The sequence below is a fragment of the Bubalus kerabau genome, chromosome 2, assembly GCF_029407905.1.
Source record: "Bubalus kerabau isolate K-KA32 ecotype Philippines breed swamp buffalo chromosome 2, PCC_UOA_SB_1v2, whole genome shotgun sequence".
NCBI lineage: Eukaryota > Metazoa > Chordata > Mammalia > Artiodactyla > Bovidae > Bubalus > Bubalus kerabau.
The window spans coordinates 51,642,738-51,662,169 of record NC_073625.1 but is presented as its reverse complement, the minus strand read 5'-3'; the positions used below and the strand labels follow the sequence as shown (position 1 = coordinate 51,662,169).

Here is a 19,432-nt window from a genome sequence, read left to right as displayed (position 1 = left end):
ACTCTTTGTGATCTCATACTGTAGCATGTCAGGCTCCCCTGTCCTTCACTATCTCCCGGGGTTTGCTCAAACTCATGTCCACTGAGTCAGTGATGCTATCTAAACATCTCTTCCAGTAGAAAAAATAATTTTGTGCTAATTATATAAAAGATTTGGTCTTCTTAATATAAGTTTTTTAGTAGAATAGAAGGGACCAATATCTTTCATAGGAAAAAGGACAGTGGAAGCTGAAGCCATATCCATGATGGCCATTAATCCACAGTTAGGGGCAGAGACAGGGACAAGGCTCAGGCTACTATAGTAGATTTATAATGCCACCACCAGCAGTTTTTTGTATTCTCTCATGAGTTGGAGTAGCCAATCCCAAATCCAGAAATTCTTGTTTAATTGGAATAAGGTCAAAGCATCAATATTTTAAAAACTCCCAGAAGATTCCAGAATATAATGAGTTAAGAACTAACAACTCAGTGATATGACAGAGATCCCAACTGGATTCCGTCAGTTTTCCAGTAAATATTTAGAGTTCTCTTTATGCCAGTTTTCTATGTTCAGAGGCAAAGCTTAAAATAAAAAATAAAATGCCTGACCTCGTTAGGATTACATTCCAGGGAGATGGCAATAAATACATGATGTAGTAGAGATATGTGTTTGAAGAAAGGAATTACATACAGAGAGGATATGCCACTAACATAAGATGATCAAGAAAAGTCAGTTTGGATAGATATTTGAACACAAGGATGAAGTAAAGGAGATACATTTGTTAAGTGTTTAAGCCAAAGAACAAGCTGTGTGTATGTTCTAAGTCCCTTCAGTCATGTCTGACTCTTTGTGATCCTATGGACCATAGCCCATCAGGTTCTTCTGTCCAAGGGATTCTCCAGGCAAGAATACTGGAGCAGGTTGTCATGCCCTTCTCCAGGGGAGATTCCCCATCCAGGGATGAAACTTGCCTCTTTATGTCTCCTACATTGGCAGGCAAGTTCTTTACCACTAGCACCAGCTGGGAAGCCCCAAAGGAAATTCTCATCTAAATGTTCTAAGGTGGGAATTATTTTGCATGATGAAGTAGTGAGAAAGTTACTGTGACTAGATTAGGCTATCAGCTAAGCTAACAGTAAAGAAAAGGATGTTGAGAGATAAATTCATAAAGTTAGGCAGTGGTGAGATTATGCAGGCAGGGCCTTCTGGAACTTGTTGTCAGCCTTTTGGCTAAGATCAAGCATAGTATGGAAGCTTTCCAGATGGTATTGGGATAAAGAATCCACCTTTCAACGCAGGAGATGCAAGAGGCATAAACTCAATCCCTGGATCAGGAAGATTCCCTGGAGTAGAAAACCGATTCAGTATTCTTGCCTGAAAATTTCTATGGACAGAGGAGCCTAGCAGGCTACAGTCCATAGGGTCACAAAGAGTCAGACACAGTAGAGCACAGCACAATGACTTTTAATGGAATTTTAGGTATAATGGAGGAGATTCCCTGGTGGCTCAGACAGTAAATAAATTGCCTGGAATGTCAGAGATGGGGTTCAATTCCTAGGTCAAGAAGATCCCCTGGAGCAGGGAATGGCTGCCCAAAGCTATTGAAAATGTTTAAGACAAGAAGGTGATCTGATTGACATCTTGCTACTGTTTGATGCGTGAATTGTAAGTGCTCAAGAATGGAACCTGAGAGTGCAAGGTTGTTGCAGTAATTTAGGCAAGAGAAAGTAGCAGATTCTAACAAGGACTTGCTGCTGGATAGGACACAGAAGATAGATATAAGGAAACAAAGGATCAAATCTTGGTTTGAGGCTTAGGAAGTTTGTTGAATGCCTTTGGAAGCCTAAATGGAGGGCAAAATGTAAAAACATCAAGAGTCATGATGTACTGTAACCCAGTGTTCATTGCAGCACTATTTACAGTAGCCAGGACATGGAAGTAACCAAAATGTCTGATGACAGATAAGTGGATAAAGATGTGGTCACATTCCGTATATATGTATCAATTCAGTTCAGTTCAGTCGCTCAGTCTGACTCTTCGTGACCCCATGAATCGCAGCGCGCCAGGCCTCCCTGTTCATCACCAACTCCCGGAGTTCACTCAGACTCACTTCCATCGAGTCAGTGATGCCATCCAGCCATCTCATCCTCTGTCGGCCCCTTCTCCTCCTGCCCCCAATCCCTCCCAGCATCCGAGTCTTTTCCAATGAGTCAACTCTTCGCATGAGGTGGCCAAAGTACTGGAGTTTCAGCTTTAGCATCATTCCTTCCAAAGAAATCCCAGGGCTGATCTCCTTCAGAATGGACTGGTTGGATCTCCTTGCAGTCCAGGGGACTCTCAAGAGTCTTCTCCAGCTTTCTGCCCGTGGACGCCGCCGAGAAAGCATCGTTGAAGTCTTCCCCGCCTCCACTGCCGTCATGTCTAAATCAGAGTCTCCCAAAGAGCCCGAACAGCTGCGGAAGCTCTTCATCGGAGGATTGAGCTTTGAAACAACCGATGAGAGTCTGAGGAGCCATTTTGAGCAATGGGGAACGCTCACAGACTGTGTGGTAATGAGGGATCCAAACACCAAGCGCTCCAGAGGCTTCGGGTTTGTCACATATGCCACGGTGGAGGAGGTGGATGCGGCCATGAATGCAAGGCCACACAAGGTGGACGGAAGAGTTGTGGAACCAAAGAGGGCCATCTCAAGAGAAGATTCTCAAAGACCTGGTGCCCACTTAACTGTGAAAAAGATTTTTGTTGGTGGCATTAAAGAAGACACTGAAGAACATCACCTGAGAGATTATTTTGAACAGTACGGGAAAATTGAAGTAATTGAAATCATGACTGACCGAGGCAGTGGCAAAAAGAGAGGCTTTGCTTTTGTAACCTTTGATGACCATGACTCCGTAGACAAGATTGTCATTCAGAAATACCACACTGTGAATGGCCACAACTGTGAAGTGAGAAAAGCCCTGTCTAAGCAAGAGATGGCCAGTGCTTCATCCAGCCAGAGAGGTCGAAGTGGTTCTGGGAACTTTGGTGGCGGTCGAGGAGGTGGTTTTGGTGGGAATGACAACTTTGGTCGTGGAGGAAACTTCAGTGGTCGAGGTGGCTTTGGTGGCAGCCGTGGTGGTGGCGGATATGGTGGCAGTGGGGATGGATATAATGGATTTGGTAATGACGGAAGCAATTTTGGAGGTGGCGGAAGCTACAATGATTTTGGCAATTACAATAATCAATCTTCAAATTTTGGACCCATGAAAGGAGGAAACTTTGGAGGCAGAAGTTCTGGCCCCTATGGTGGTGGAGGCCAATACTTTGCCAAACCACGAAACCAAGGTGGCTATGGTGGCTCCAGCAGCAGCAGTAGCTATGGCAGTGGCAGAAGGTTTTAATTACTGCCAGGAAACAAAGCTTAGCAGGAGAGGAGAGCCAGAGAAGTGACAGGGAAGCTACAGGTTACAACAGATTTGTGAACTCAGCCAAGCACAGTGGTGGCAGGGCCTAGCTGCTACAAAGAAGACATGTTTTAGACAATACTCATGTGTATGGGCAAAAAACTCGAGGACTGTACTTGTGACTAATTGTATAACAGGTTATTTTAGTTTCTGTTCTGTGGAAAGTGTAAAGCATTCCAACAAAGGATTTTAATGTAGATTTTTTTTTTTTGCACCCATGCTGTTGATTGCTAAATGTAATAGTCTGATCATGACGCTGAATAAATGTCTTTTTTTTTTTTTTTAAAAAAAAAAAAAGAGTCTTCTCCAACACCACGGTTCAAAAGCATCAATTCTTCAGCACTCACCCTTCTTCACAGTCCAACTCTCACATCCATACATGACCACAGGAAAAACCAAAGCCTTGACTAGACGAACCTTTGTTGGTAAAGTAATGTCTCTGCTTTTGAATATGCTATCTAGGTTGGTTATAACTTTCCTTCCAAGGAGTAAGCATCTTATATACAATGCAGTGGAATATTACTCTGTAATAAAAAGGAATGAAATTGTGTCATTTGTAAAGATGTGGATAAACCTAGAGTCTGTCACACAGTGATGTCAGGAAAACAAATATCAGATATTAACACACATATGTGGAATCTAGAAAAATGCTACAGATGAACCCATTTGCAGAGCAGAAATAGAGATGCAGACATAGAGAATGGACTTGTGGACACAGCAGGGCAAAGAGAGGTGGGACAAATTGGAAGGTAGGTTTGATGTGTATACACTACAATGTGTAAAATAGACAGCTATCGGGAAATTTCTGTATAGCACACAGAGCCTAGTTCAGTGCTCTGATGACCTAGGTGGGTTGATGTTGCTGGTGGTGGGGGGGGCGGTGGTCAGAGGTCCAAGAGGGAGAGGATATATGCATATAGCTGATTCCTTCTCTTGTACAGCAGAAACTAACACAACGTGGTAAAGCAATTATACTCCAAATAAAAAAATGTTATGATGTGCATATATGAGATGTCTATTTAAAATGTTGAACAGATAGTAGGATATGCCACATTGAACTGGAGGGAAGAGGTTAGGAGACAATTATTAAAATGATGTTTACAACATGATATTGTATGCGGTAATTGGAGAGAAAGTAGATGGATAAGAGTTCAGCCCTGGGGATTTCTGGCACGTAAAGGTAGGAAACAGAAAAAGAATCCAGCAAAGGAGCCTGAAATAAGGTGAATAATGCAGTATGAGGTAAATATGGGGAGTGTGGTGATCAGGAGATAAATGAAGATCTTTCAACAAAGAGTAATGAGTAACTTTATTGTATATGGTGTTGAAGAATGGTTGAAAAATAAGAGGCTTAATTAGAGTAGAGGGGATGGCATCCATTGCACAAGTGGAAGGGCAGCTTTAGGCAGGTCAGGGTTCTAGTATGTAGAAGGTAGATTATTAAAAAATGATTGGGGTAGACAGAATTATAAAGACATACCATCAGTGTTTTTTATCTCTTTATTGTTTAATTGAAGATGAATCTAGGGACTTCTGTGAAAGGACTTTGCAGACATAAGTGAAAGTGAAGACGCTCAGTAGTTTCCAACTCTTTGCGACCCCATGGACTGTAGCCTACCAGGCTCCTCTGTCCATGGAATTTTCCAGGTAAGAATACTGGAGTGGGTTGCCATATCCTTCTCCAGGGGATCTTCCTGACCCAGGGATTGAACGCGGGTCTCCTGCATGGCAGGCAGACGCTTTACCATCTGAGCCACCAGGGGAAGCCCTTGCAGACATAATTAGAGGGTAAAAAAATCCACCTGCAATGTGAGAGACCTGTGTTTGATCCCTGGGTCAGGAAGATCCCCTGGAGAAGGAAATGGCAATCCACTCCAGTATTCTTGCCTGGAGAATTCCATGGACAGAGGAGCCTCGTGGGCTATAGTCCAGCGGGTCACAAAGAGTTGACACAACTGAGCGACAAAGCACAGCAAATGACTGAGTAAAGTCATCTCTCTCATATTTAAGAAGATATTTAAACATGTTTTTAAAGCATTCTATTAGTTTTCATTCTATTTAGTCTCAAAGCAAACCTGTGGCTATGGTGCAAAATGATAGTTACATATTCAAAGAGGACTTTATACATTTAAATGTTTAAAATAGGTGTTATGACATCAAGTAAAACCACTATCTTGCTAAATACTTTTAAATCTCATATGATGTCTATATTATTTTATTTATATTAAATAAATCACATAAATCTAATCATAGAAAATAATGCAAAATGATGAAACCTCTTTATAAAACTGGTGAAATGTATCACTATTCTAATTTCCTTTAATGGTCAATTAGCAGTTTCTAGATCATAATTTAATATTGTCAATTTTTTTCAAACATAGAAAATGGATATGTAAATGATAAAGCATGCAAACCAAGAGATTTTGAGTAAAAGAAAAAATGCAAATGATTTAAAAAACAAGTTTGCAAAACAGAGAATCCATGCATGACATTCACATTTATTCAGTTCACTTCAGTTCAGTTCATTCCCTCAGTCATGTCCGACTCTTTGTGACCCTATGAATCACAGCATGCCAGGCCTCCCTGTCCATCACCAACTCCCGGAGTTCACTCAGACTCACGTACATCGAGTCAGTGATGCCATCCAGCCATCTCATCCTCTGTCGGCCCCTTCTCCTCCTGCCCCCAATCCCTCCCAGACTCCGAGTCTTTTCCAATGAGTCAACTCTTCGCATGAGGTGGCCAAAGTACTGGAGTTTCAGCTTTAGCATCAGTCCTTCCAAAGAAATCCCAGGGCTGATCTCCTTCAGAATGGACTGGTTGGATCTCCTTGCAGTCCAAGGGACTCTCAAGAGTCTTCTCACACACCACAGTTCAAAAGCATCAACTCTTCAGCACTCAGCTTTCTTCACAGTCCAACTCTCACATCCATACGTGACCACTGGAAAAACCATAGCCTTGACTAGACAGACCATTGTTGGCAAAGTAATGTCTCTGATTTTCAATATGCTATCTAGGTTGGTCATAACTTTTCTTCCAAGAAGTAAGCGTCTTTTAATTTAATGGCTGCAGTTACCATCTGCAGTGATTTTGGAGCCCAGAAAAATAAAGTCTGACACTGTTTCCACTGTTTCCCCGTCCATTTCCCATGAAGTGAGGGGACCAGATGCTATGATCTTCGTTTTCTGAATGTTGAGTTTTAAGCCAACTTTTTCACTCTCCACTTTCACCTTCATCAAGAGGCTTTTTAGTTCCTCTTCACTTTCTGCCATAAGGGTGGTGTCATCTGCATATCTGAGGTTATTGATATTTCTCCCGGCAATCTTGATTCCAATTAGAGTTACCAAGGGAATTTTCTTGTAAAGATGGGCTCGATAAAGGACAGAAATGGTATGGACCTAACAGAAGCAGAAGATATTAAGGAGAGGTGGCAAGAATACACAGAACAACTGTACAAAAAAGATCTTCACCACCCATGATCACGATGGTGTGATCACTGACCTAGAGCCAGACATCCTGGGATGTAAAGTCAAGTGGGCCTTAGAAAGCATCACTATGAACAAAGCTAGTGAAGGTGATGGAATTCCAGTTGAGCTATTTCAAATCCTGAAAGATGATGCTGTGAAAGTGCTGCACTCAACATGCCAGCAAATTTGGAAAACTCAGCAGTGGCCACAGGACTGGAAAAGGTCAGTTTTTATTCCAATCCCAAAGAAAGGCAATGTCAAATAATGCTCAAACTACTGCACAACCATGAACTTCCAGATGTTCAAGGTGGTTTTAGAAAAGGCAGAGGAACCAGATATCAAATTGCCAACATCCTCTGGATCATAGAAAAAGCAAGAGAGTTCCAGAAAAACATCTATTTCTGCTTTATTGACTATGCCAAAGCCTTTGACTGTGTGAATCACAATAAACTGTGGGAAATTCTGAAGGAGATGGGAATACCAGACCACCTTACCTGCCTCTTGAGAAATTTGTATGCAGGTCAGGAAGCAACAGTTAGAACTGGACATGGAACAACAGACTGGTTCCAAATAGGAAAAGTAGTACGTCTAGGCTGTATATTGTCACATTTATTAGGCAGAGTCAAATAGCCTTAATAATGGGAACATTTATGAAATTGTTTATTCCTTTGCCTTTAGCTTTCTCAAATGAACAGTAAAAGAATTTTAAAAGATGTTTTAAATTTCTCAAGTTCTTTTTTAATTAATATTAAGAAAATCTAAAAGTTTGATACCTAAAATGGGAAATTTGTGGGAAGAATGGCTCTAATTGTTATACTAATAAAATTGTTAAGCATATTAACAATCTAGAACACCAAGGACCTTGGTGTGGAAGTAGAAGCAGGAGCGCGTTTTAATCTAATGCTAGGTAGGATGATTCTGTAATGATTATTCAATTAATCAAACATATTGTTGTTTAGTTGTTCAGTCATGTCTGATTCTTTTGTGACCCCATGGACTATAGCCCACTAGACTCTTCTCTCCAAGGGATTTCCCAGGCAAGAATATTGAAGTGGGTTAATATATCCTTCCCCCAGGGGATCTTCCCATCCCAGGGATCAAACACCTGTCTCCTGCATCGGCTTGTATCTAGCAGGAAATTTTTAAAACAATAGAGTAAGTAGATCAGGTATGTGGAGACATACCTATTTTACTAGAATTATTACCATCTTTCTTCCTACCCCTTAAGTCCTGAAAAGACTAACATATTTTTAATTATATAAATTTTTCTAAGAGATCAAAGAATGGGACAACTAAAAAGAAGCATTGTAATTATTTATTCCAATTTAAAAGTTTTGCAAATCTTATAAGTGGGATCCATGTGTGAGAGCACAGGAAAATATCTTGTTCAAAATCCCAAGACATGCATTTATCTGATTGTTTCATGCTGAAATTTAGAGTAAATTGAGAAATTCTTTTGGAAATTGAAAAAGTATAATTTTGATGGGACATAATATGTATTTTGTTAATTCTGTAAATAGACATTTGGATAAAACCTGACATAAGTTTTTGGGAAAAGGAGGTTTGTCTGAGGTGAGAAGAAAGACTTGGAATAAAGTATGTGAAAAGCATTAGTCGCTCAGTTGTGTCTGACTCTTTGTGACCCCCTGGACTATAGCCCACCAGGCTCCGCTGTCCATGGGATTTTCCAGACAAGAATACTGGAGTGTTTAGCTATTTCCTTTCCAGGGATTCAATCCCAATCCAGGGATTAAACCAGATTCTTTACTGTCTGAGCCATCAGGGAAGCCCTGGGGAAGAGCATATATAATTCACAAAGGCTGAGATCTCTTTGGCAATAAAAATTTGGGGAAAGATATTGATTTGCATAATTAATTTGAGCAGCTAGTGAAAAATCACAAACTGCTTCTCTGAAATCAATTATAAGCTGCCTAGGGCTAATACCTCTGCTTTTGTTGATGAGACTGTTTGGCTATACATGTTTATGAGAAGCTATAAATTAAACCTCAGGCTCTCTAATGGGCAGTTATAAATGACTGTCTAATTGTCAGTTTAAACACAATGCATTCTAAATCAAAGTCATAATTTTCTCTTCTTAAATCTCTTTCAGTTATAGGAAGAGTTGCATAGAATAGTGGAAAGAATTTGAAGACAAAAACCAAAAGTCTTATGTTGAATTTGTTGTTATTGCTGTTCAGTAGCTAAGTCATGTCTGACTCTTTGCAGCACTATGGACTGCAGCACACCAGGCTTCCCTGTCCTTCACTATCTTCCAGAAAGTGAAGTCGCTCAGTCGTGTCCAACTCTTTGAGACCCCATGGGCTGTAGGGGGTCGCATGGGACCCCATGCCCACCAGGCTCCTCTGTCCATGGGATTCTCCAAGCAAGAATATTGGAATGGGTTGCCATTTCCTTCTCCATGGGATCTTCCTGACCCAGGGATTGAACTCAGGTCTCCCACATTGCAGGCAGATGCTTTAACCTCTGAGCCACCAGGGAAGCACGTCTATCTTCTAGAGCTTGCTCAAATTCACACCCATTGACTTGGTGATGCTATCTAACCATCTTATCCTCTGCCACCCCTTTCTCCTTTTGCCTTCAGTGTTAAACATAGAGTATTGATCACTTTAGTTCGGTTCAGTTCAGTTCAGTTGCTCAGTCATGTCCGACTCTGCAACCCCATGAATTGCAGCACGCCAGGCCTTCCTGTCCATCAAAAACTCCTGGAGTACACTCAAACTCATTTCCATTGAGTCAGTGATGCCACTATTCTTGGTTAAAATTTGCCTCCCCAAAGGCATATTCAAGATGTAACCTCCTCCTTCGTACCTGTGGATATGACTTTATTTGAAAATTGGTTCTCTTGAAGATTTAATCAAGTTGACATGAAGTCAAAATCATTAGAAAGTGGAAGTGTCCAATTCTTTGTGACCCCGTGGACTGTAGCCTACCAGGCTCCTCTGTTCACGGGATTTTCCAGGCAAGGGTACTGGAGTGGGTTGCCATTTCCTTTTCCAGGGGATCTTCCCAACCCAGGGATCGAACCCAGATCTCCTGCATTGCAGGCAGATGCTTTATCATCTGAGCCACCAGGGAAACAAGATGAATAGAGTGGGCCTTAATTAAATATGATTGTTCAATTTGACTGATGTCTGTATCAGAAGGGGAACTTTGAACACAGAGACAGACATTCAAAAAAGATGTAAAAACCCAGAGGGAGAACACCACGGGCAAGGAGAGGTTGGAGTTACTCGTCTGCAGACAAGGAGTGCTGATGGTTGCCAGCACACCACTGGGAGCTGTGATGAGGCCAGGAAGGATGCTCCTGCTGGTCTCAGAGGAAATGTGGTCTTGCTCACACCTTGATTTTGGACTTCTAATTTCCTGAGCTGTGAAACAATACATTTCTCTTGTTTTAAGACACCCAATTGGTGGCACATTTTTACAGCAGCCCTAGGAAATTAATGCAATCTCCTACTGTGTCTTATGCACCATAATATACTGATTTGTTTACATGCATATGTGTGCAGTAGAGGGCAAATTTAAAGTTTTTTTAAATAAAAATTATCATCCAATTTAATTACACATGTATCAGTGAAGTAAGGGGCTTCCTTACTTACTAGCACCAGTAAGGTGCTAGTGGTTAAAAAAAAAAAAAAAAAAACCTACCTGCCAATGCAGGAGATGTAAGAGATATAAGAGATGTGGCTTTGATCCCTGGGTTGGGAAGATCCCCTTTAGGAGGGTAACACACTTCAGTATTCTTGCCTTGGAAATCCCATGGACAGAGGATCCTGGTAGGCTACAGTCCATGGGGTCACAAAGAGTCAGGCATGACTGAGTGACTGGCACACATATCAATGAAGTAAAGAAATTTGCCTTATATCATAAGGCAATTTGCCTTAGTCTGTCAAAGTCTATGGTTTTTCCAGTAGTCATGTATGGATGTAAAAGTTGGACCATAAAGAAAGCTGAGTGCAAAAGAATTGATGCTTTTAAACTGTGATGCTGGGGAAGACTCTTGAGAGTCCCTTGGACTCCAAGGAAATCCAACCAGTCCATCCTAAATGAAATCAGTCCTGAATGTGCATTGGAAGGACTGATGCTGAAACTGAAGCTACAATACTTTGGCCACCTGATGTGAAGAACTGACTCACTGGAAAAGACCCTGATGCTGGGAAAGACTGAAGGCAGAAGAAGAGGACAACAGAGGATGAGATGGTTGGATGGCATCACCGACTCAATGGACACGAGTTTGAGCAAGCTCAGAGAGTTGGTGATGGACAGGGAAGTCTGGTTTGCTGCAGTCCATGGGGTTGCAAAGAGTTGGACACTACTGAGTGAATGAACTGAACTGATCTGATACAATTAGTCAGTAAGAGAGAGAGAATATTATCTCAGTCTCTTTGCTCACAAATTCATATTTTCCCCAGTATTCTAACTACTTTTTATAGTTTTTTAGACTTTTCATACTTTTAAAAAAGAAACTTTTTATACTTTATTTCCTATGTTGTAGTATTATGAATATTAAATGATAAAAAATAAACAAAACATTTTTCAAAATATCTCACAAATAGTAGGTCAAATTTTTAATTACCTCCCTTCTTTCTCACTATTCAGTTCTTTAATGCAGCAGCTATTTATTGAGCTAGGCACAGTTCTAGAAGCGTGTTGATTCCAAGTCCAGAGCAGGTTAAACTCAAAAGCCCTTTCAAAGGGCTTCCCTTTAATCTTTGGTTTTCCTTGACTTCAATAATCTTTCAACTAACTCTATATAAATAGTTCTACAAATAAAGACCAATAAGCTCTCTAATTATTATCCAATTATGGTTTATGAGAAAAAAAGTCACATATTATAAACAGTCTGGGAAAATCTGTCAAATCAGTGTTCTGCCTTCCTGCTGAACTCTGAGTTACTTCAGGTGGTCAGAGCAGCATCTGAATTTTGTTTGAATAGAAAGATTGAAAGAAGAACAAACAGTAGGGTTGCATTATGATCTAAAGTCCCAAAGCATCAGTCTTTTTTTCTTTTTCAGTAGAAGCCAAAGAATTGACGTTCTTCATAGCACAAGGGGTGGCAATAGCTATGAGTGGGTTGCCATTTCCTTCTCTGAGTATCTACCTCACTCAGGGAACAAACCCACATATCCTGCATTGCAGGTGGATTCTTTACACTGAGCACAAGGGAAGATATATATATATATATATCAGATCAGTCACACAGTCATGTCCGACTCTTTGCGACCCCATGAATCACAGCACACCAGGCCTCCCTGTCCATCACCAACTCCTGGAGTTCACTCAGACTCATGTCCATCGAGTCAGTGATGCCATCCAGCCATCTCTTCCTCTGTCATCCCCTTCTCCTCCTGCCCCCAATCCCTCCCAGCATCAGAGTCTTTTCCAATGAGTCAACTCTTTGCATGAGGTGGCCAAAGTACTGCAGTTTCAGCTTTAGCATCATTCCTTCCAAAGAAATCCCAGGGTTGATCTCTTTCAGAATGGACTGGTTGGATCTCCTTGCAGTCCAAGGGACTCAAGAGTCTTCTCCAACACCACAGTTCAAAAGCATCAATTCTTTGGCGCTCAGCCTATATATACACAATATATTTACATCACGTGTATAATATATATATTTACATCAAAGGTGTGTTTCCCAGGTATGAATTTTATTATCTGCCCAGAGACTTGTACCTGCCACAGAAAGGATGTGACAACAAAACAGACTTGCATAATCCTCATTCCATGGCCTCAGTGACATGATAGAAAATCTCAGTAATCTTTGTTGTTACTGTTTTAATTTTTATTTTATATTAGAGTATAGTTAACTTACAATGTTGTGTTAGTTTTAGGTGTACAGCAAAGTAATTCTATTATATATATACATATAAATATATATAAATATATATATATATCTCCATTCTTTTTTCAGATCCTTTTCCCATATAGGTTATTACAGAATATTTAGTAAAGTTCCCTGTGGTATGCAGTAGGTCCTTGTCAAGTATTGATTTTATATACAGTAATGTATATATGTTAATCCCAAAAGCCTAATTTTTCCCTCTTCTCCACCTTTCCCTTTTGGTAACCATAAGTTTGTTTTCAAAGTCTGTGAGCCTATTTCTGTTCTGTAAGTAACAGAAAGAAAATTTCATTGCTCTTTTGTCGTCTTAATTTAGGACTACTTGTCACAGATTCCCGTGAAATGCTATGTGTCTTTATTGACAATGAATGTGGCATCATCAAAGACTACACGTGAGACAAAAGCCCCCTGTAAAAGTATCTAGCCAGGTATAACATCTCATGGCTATTCAAAACAATGGGTACATCCTTCATTGGATGAAGTCAATATCATGGAAAATCCCCTTTTTAAGACTGAAAAAAATGTGGATGATGCTTGTTCAAAATCCCCAAGTATGCCACTTTTCCACTTCACTGTGCTCCATCAGATTTTGAACAGTTTGCTTTCTCCATACTAAAACTGAGTTGCTTAAACACTTGACCATAATCAACTTACGCCTTTTCTTTTTATAAAAGAAAGAGTGGTATTATTTTTCACAGCACACTTAACAGTAGTTTCCCAAAGGACTGACAGTGAACTTAGCATTAAATGTCCATTCAACTTATTTGATTGATTGGAATCATGTGAGAATTCAGCATAGATTCTTTTTTGGCACTTGATCTTAACTTTCCAAAATCATCAGCAAATAAAACATGATGAAAACAACTGTTCTAACTCAAGACTCTTATTTAGATTCTTTAGGAAAATGTAACTTTGTCTGTTTACCTTTGTGTGCTATTTGTTTGGAACTATTCAAATTTGTTTGTGTCAAAGGAAATACAAACCAGTGGGAAAACAATCAACATTATCAGGATAATTAGATTTTCTCTGGTAGCTGTCAATTTATTGGGCCACAATTTCAAGATTCAGTTTATAATACATTATCAACAAGACAAGGATTCTAATTATTTAGTGGCTATTAATTATTAGTACTAGAAAGATAACACAAAACAAGTTTCATTGCTGATCAGCCAACAGGAATCATTTTTACATTCAAAGCACAAACTGTGAATTTAAATTATGCATCAATTATTTCATAAATGAAATGAATGTTCTTTGTTCCTTAAATGGTAGACGTGTCAATATTATAAAGCTTCATCTATCTAAGACATGTGTAAGTAAGCCTTCAGAACTATAAACGTTTGATCCTTTAATGTGAAATGCCCTAAAATGACACAAATTATATCTCTTCCTTCAGGAACTATCAGACACAGGATTAACCAATGTGAAACACGCATGATAAAGAGCAAATTTCTTTGACCTACTGGGAAATATAAATTTCAGACTTTTCATTGTTAAAAGCAGCAAAATTTTATTTGACAGAAATACTTAGCATGAATTTTTTAAACATTCTGTATTTTTCTGAAGAAGCTAAACCAAAAAGCCTTTTGCAAATTAATTTATTCACAAAAATTAGTAATTTTTAAACATCTTCACAGGCATATCTTCCTTTGTTCCTATCAATGACTCTCTCATTTTTGCTGAGAAATATTATTTTCTTCATTTTATAAATGTACTTTGCTTTTGGAAGTAGAATTTTACAACTTTATAATTTATGAAAGTCTGAGGTTTTCTAAAATTTATATAAGCAAATAAAGAGATTTAGTGTGATTCATATCACTTCACCCCTAATTCAAATCATTTGAAGGAAATATATAAAAAGTCAACTTTTAAGAATCAAAATATTATAGTTAAGGATACAGTTTGCTTTCTAAAGAGGATTTGGAAATCAATTTTCAATCTTTTGACCATTTTTCAGCAAGTACTTTAGCTCTGTTTTTGAAGGCTTTATTAGGTAACTTATTTGGATCACAAAATTCTATTATTATTGATTTTTTTATTTTAATAAATATTCATTAAGCACCTCTCTGCATTTGCTATTATATTAGCATAAGGGGGGTTCATACAGACCTTGTCATCAAAGCCTGTCCTATAACACAAATATTAATTTTCCAGGCCACCAATCCACAATTAATATGAAGGACACTAAGAAAAATACTACATATTTCTCTAATCCAGCAAGCAATCACAGGACAACTCATTTTAGATCCAAATTAACTATCTTAATAAAATAGGGACAATTGTATTTCACAACAATTTGAAGCACTCAACTATTAAAGAACAGCATACATTTTTTCAGCACTTGAAGGTTAAGAGAAAGTTTATTTTATTAAGGGTGATTTCCTTATTGTTGTATTTGAAAGAAAACAATCAGCAGTAACATAAAGACTATTTGAAAAATGAGAAATTATTTTGCAGTTTTATTTTCAATTTTATTTTAGCAAAAAAGCAAATAAATAAATAAGGCTAAATGATTTGCAAGTTCACCTAGAACCCAGTTTCTCCAATAAGCATGTGTAAAGAGATCCAATCAGTCCATCCTAAAGGAAATCAGTCCTGAATATTCATTGGAAGGACTGATGCTGAAGCTGAAACTCCAACACTTTGGCCACCTGATGCGAAGAACTGACTCATTGGAAAAGACTCTGATGCTGGGAAAGATTGAGGGCAGGAGGAGAAGGGGATGACAGAGGATGAGATGGTTGGATGGCATCACCAACTTGATGGACATGAGTTTGAGCAAGCTCCGGGAGTTGGTGATGGACAGGGAAGCCTGGTGTGCTGCAGTCCATGGGTCGAAAAGAGTCAGACACGACTGTGTGACTCAACTGAATTGAACTGATGTTAGAATTAAGTATGAAATCAGATCCTCCAAAAGCTCAGCAAAAAACCCTCTTATGGGAAAAGACAGTTGAACAAGAAACCATAATATAAACTGAATAGTGCTACTTTCATCTTTACAAATAACTTGTTTGAAATATACACAAGAACTATCCAGACATAAGGAGAAATGGCTAAAGAATGGCTGCAGTCACCATCTGCAGTGATTTTGGAGGCCCAAAAAGTAAAGTCTCTCACTGTTTCCATCGTTTCCCCATCTATTTGCCATGAAGTGATGGGACCCGGTGCCATGATCTTTGTTATTTGAATGTTGAGTTATAAGCCAACTTTTTCACTCTCCTCTTAGACTTTCCTCAAGAGACTCTTTAGTTCTTCACTTTCTGCCATAAGTGTGATGTCATCTGCATATCTGAGGTTATTGATATTTCTCCTAGAAATCTTGATTCCAGCTTGTGCTTCATCCAGTGAAGCATTTCTCATGATGTACTCTACATAAAAGTGAAATAAACATGCTGACAATATACAGCCTGGATGAACTCCTTTCCCAATTTGGTACCAGTCTGCTGTTCCATGTCCAGTTCTAACTGTTGCTCTTGACCTGCATACAGATTGCTCAGGAGGAAGGTCAGGTGGTCTGGTATTCCCATCTCTTGAAGATTTTTCCATATTTGCTGTGATCTGCACAGTCAAAGGCTTCAGCCTAATAAATAAAGTGGAAGTAGATGTTTTTCTGGTATTTTCCTGCTTTCTCAGTGGTCCAAAGGCTGTTAGCAATTTGATCTCTGGTGCCTCTGCCTTTTCTAAATCCAACTTGAACATCTGAAAGTCCATGTTTCACATGCTGTTGAAGCCTGGCTTGAAGGATTTTGAGCATTACCTTACTAGCATGTGAGATGAGTTCAGTTGTGTGGTAGTTTGAGTATTCTTTGACATTGCCTTTCTTTGGGATTGGAATGAAAACTGACTTTTTCCTGTCTTGTGGCCACTGCTGAGTTTTCCAAATTTGCTGGCATATTGACTGCAGCACTTTCACAGCATCATCTTTCAGGATTTGAAATAGCTCAACTGGAATTCCATCACTTCTACTAGCTTTGTTCATAGTAATGCTTCCTAAAGCCCACTTTACTTCACATTCCAGGATGTCTGGCTCTAGGTCAGTGATCACACCATTGTGATTATCTGGGTCATGAAGATCTTTTTTGTACAGTTCTTCTGTGTATTCTTGCAACCTCTTCTTAATATCTTCTGCTTCTGTTAGGCCCATACCATTTCTGTCCTTTATGGAGTCCATCTTTACATGAAATGTTCCCTTGGTATCTCTAATTTTCTTGAAGAGATCTCTAGTCTTTCCCATTCTATTGTTTTCTTCTATTTCTTTGCATTAATCATTGAGGAAGGCTTTCTTATCTCTCCTTGCTGTTCTTTGGAACTCTACATTCAAATGGGTATATCTTTCCTTTTCTCCTTTGCTTTTGGCTTCTCTTCTTTTCACAGCTATTTGTAAGGCCTACTCAGACAGCCATTTTACTTTTTGTTATTTCTTTTTCTTAGGGATGGTCTTGCTCCCTGTCTCCTGTACAATGTCACAAACCTCCGTCCATAGTTCATCAGGCACTCTATCTATCAGATCTAGTCCCTTAAATCTGTTTCTCACTTCCACTGTATAATCATAAGGGATCTGATTTAGGTCATCCCTGAATGGTCTAGTGGTTTCCCTATTTTCTTCAATTTAAGTCTGAATTTGGCAATAAAGAGTTCATGATCAGAACCACTGTCAGCTCCCAGTTCATGATCAGAAACCACTTGTTTTTGCTGACTGTATAGATATTCTCCATCGTTGGCTGCAAAGAATATAATCAGTCTGATTTCAGTGTTGACCGTCTGGTGATGTCCATGTGTAGAATCTTGCCTTGTGTTTTTGGAAGAGGGTGTTTGCTATGACCAGCGCATTCTAGTTAAATGTCCTAGTTAAAATGGTCTAAGTCTGCTTAATAGCCTCTGTACTTGCTTGCTAATTTGCTTCAACCATGTCTGACTCTTTTCGACTCTATGGATTGTGGCCCACCAGGCTCCTCTGTCTATGGGGATTCTCCAGGCAAGAATACTGGAGTGGGTGGCCATTTCCTTCACCAGGGGTCTTCCCAATCCAGGGGCCAAACTCGCATCTCTTATGTCTCCTACACTGATAGGCAGGCTCTTTACCACTAGTGCTACTTGGGCAGAGCTTCCAGTGGCTCTGTAATTACATAACATCAGATTGCTTTTCTTTTTAATTTGTATTCCACTGCCTTTCTACTGACTTTGGCAAAACCCAAGTAATTTTATCCATGATGATCAGAGCATGGTTACAAACTTATTAGTCAAATGATTTCCAGATAGTCAAATTGAAAACAAACAACCAAAAAAAACCCCTTCATTTTTTATTTTCATTATTTAGTTTGTTTGAACTTTCCTTGGCATTTGCCCTCCTAACCAAGGCCAATTTATCAGGGAAAAAGACCTAACCTGAACTTTATTCCCACTCTTGTCCACTTCAATCTCCTTGCCTAGACTAAGAGTAGGAAAATACAGAGTCTTCATGGATCAGAACTTCAATTAAACTTTTGGGTAACTCTATGGCCAATGCAGGTCAGGAAGCAACAGTTAGAACTGGACATGGAACAACAGATTGGTTCCAAATAGGAAAAGGAATTCATCAAGGCTGTATATTTTCACCCTGTTTATTTAACTTATATGCAGAGTACATCATGAGAAACGCTGGACTGGAAGAAACACAAGCTGGAATCAAGATTGCTGGGAGAAATATCAATAACCTCAGATATGCAGATGACACAACCCTTATGGCAGAAAGTGAAGAGGAACTCAAAAGCCTCTTGATGAAAGTGAAAGTGGAGAGTGAAAAAGTTGGCTTAAAGCTCAACATTCAGAAAACGAAGATCATGGCATCTGGTCCCATCACTTCATGGCAAATAGATGGGGAAACAGTGGAAACAGTGTCAGGCTTTATTTTTTGGGCTCCAAAATCACTGCAGATGGTGACTCCAGCCATGAAATTAAAAGACACTTACTCCTTGGAACAAAATTATGACCAACCTAGATAGCATATTCAAAAGCAGAGACATTACTTTGCCAAAAAAGGTTCGTCTAGTCAAGGCTATGGTTTTTCCTGTGGTCATGTATGGATGTGAGAGTTGGACTGTGAAGAAGGCTGAGTGCTGAAGAATTGATGCTTTTGAACTGTGATGTTGGAGAAGACTTGAGAGTCCCTTGGACTGCAAGGAGATCCAACCAGTCCATTCTAAAGGGGATTAGCCCTGGGATTTCTTTGGAAGGAATGATGCTGAAGCTGCAACTCCAGTACTTTGGCCACCTCATGCAAAGAGTTGACTCATTGGAAAAGACCCTGATGCTGGGAGGGATTGGGGGCAAAAGGAGAAGGGGACGACAGAGGATGAGATGGCTGGATGGCATCACTGACTCGATGGACGTTGAGTCTGGGTGAACCCCTGGAGTTGGTGATGGACAGGGAGGCCTGGCGTGCTGCGATTCATGGGGTTGCAAAGAGTCGGACACGACTGAGTGACTGATCTGATCTGATCTGATAGCCAATGAAGACAATAAGGGGTGTATACTAAAGAAATATTATGATGTTAGCTTTGAGACACAAGTCCACTGAAATACTGAGATTTAATTATAAGATTATAGAATGATTCCTTTGCCCTAAACCTTATCATCACACCAATGAGGGTCCAGTATAATAGTAGATTACAGCAGAAAGAGCTACAAGATAAGAGACTATT

The 19,432-nt window shown here is 39.5% G+C and overlaps 1 protein-coding gene across 1 annotated transcript; it reads left to right on the top strand.

Moving 5' to 3' along the window:
• Window positions 1–2,338: 2,338 nt before the first annotated feature.
• On the top strand, window positions 2,339–3,635 carry LOC129644729 (heterogeneous nuclear ribonucleoprotein A1-like). The gene has a single exon (XM_055570217.1). The coding sequence runs from the start codon at window positions 2,397–2,399 to the stop codon at window positions 3,357–3,359; it is 963 nt and encodes a 320-aa protein (XP_055426192.1). The 5' UTR covers window positions 2,339–2,396; the 3' UTR covers window positions 3,360–3,635.
• Window positions 3,636–19,432: the final 15,797 nt, after the last annotated feature.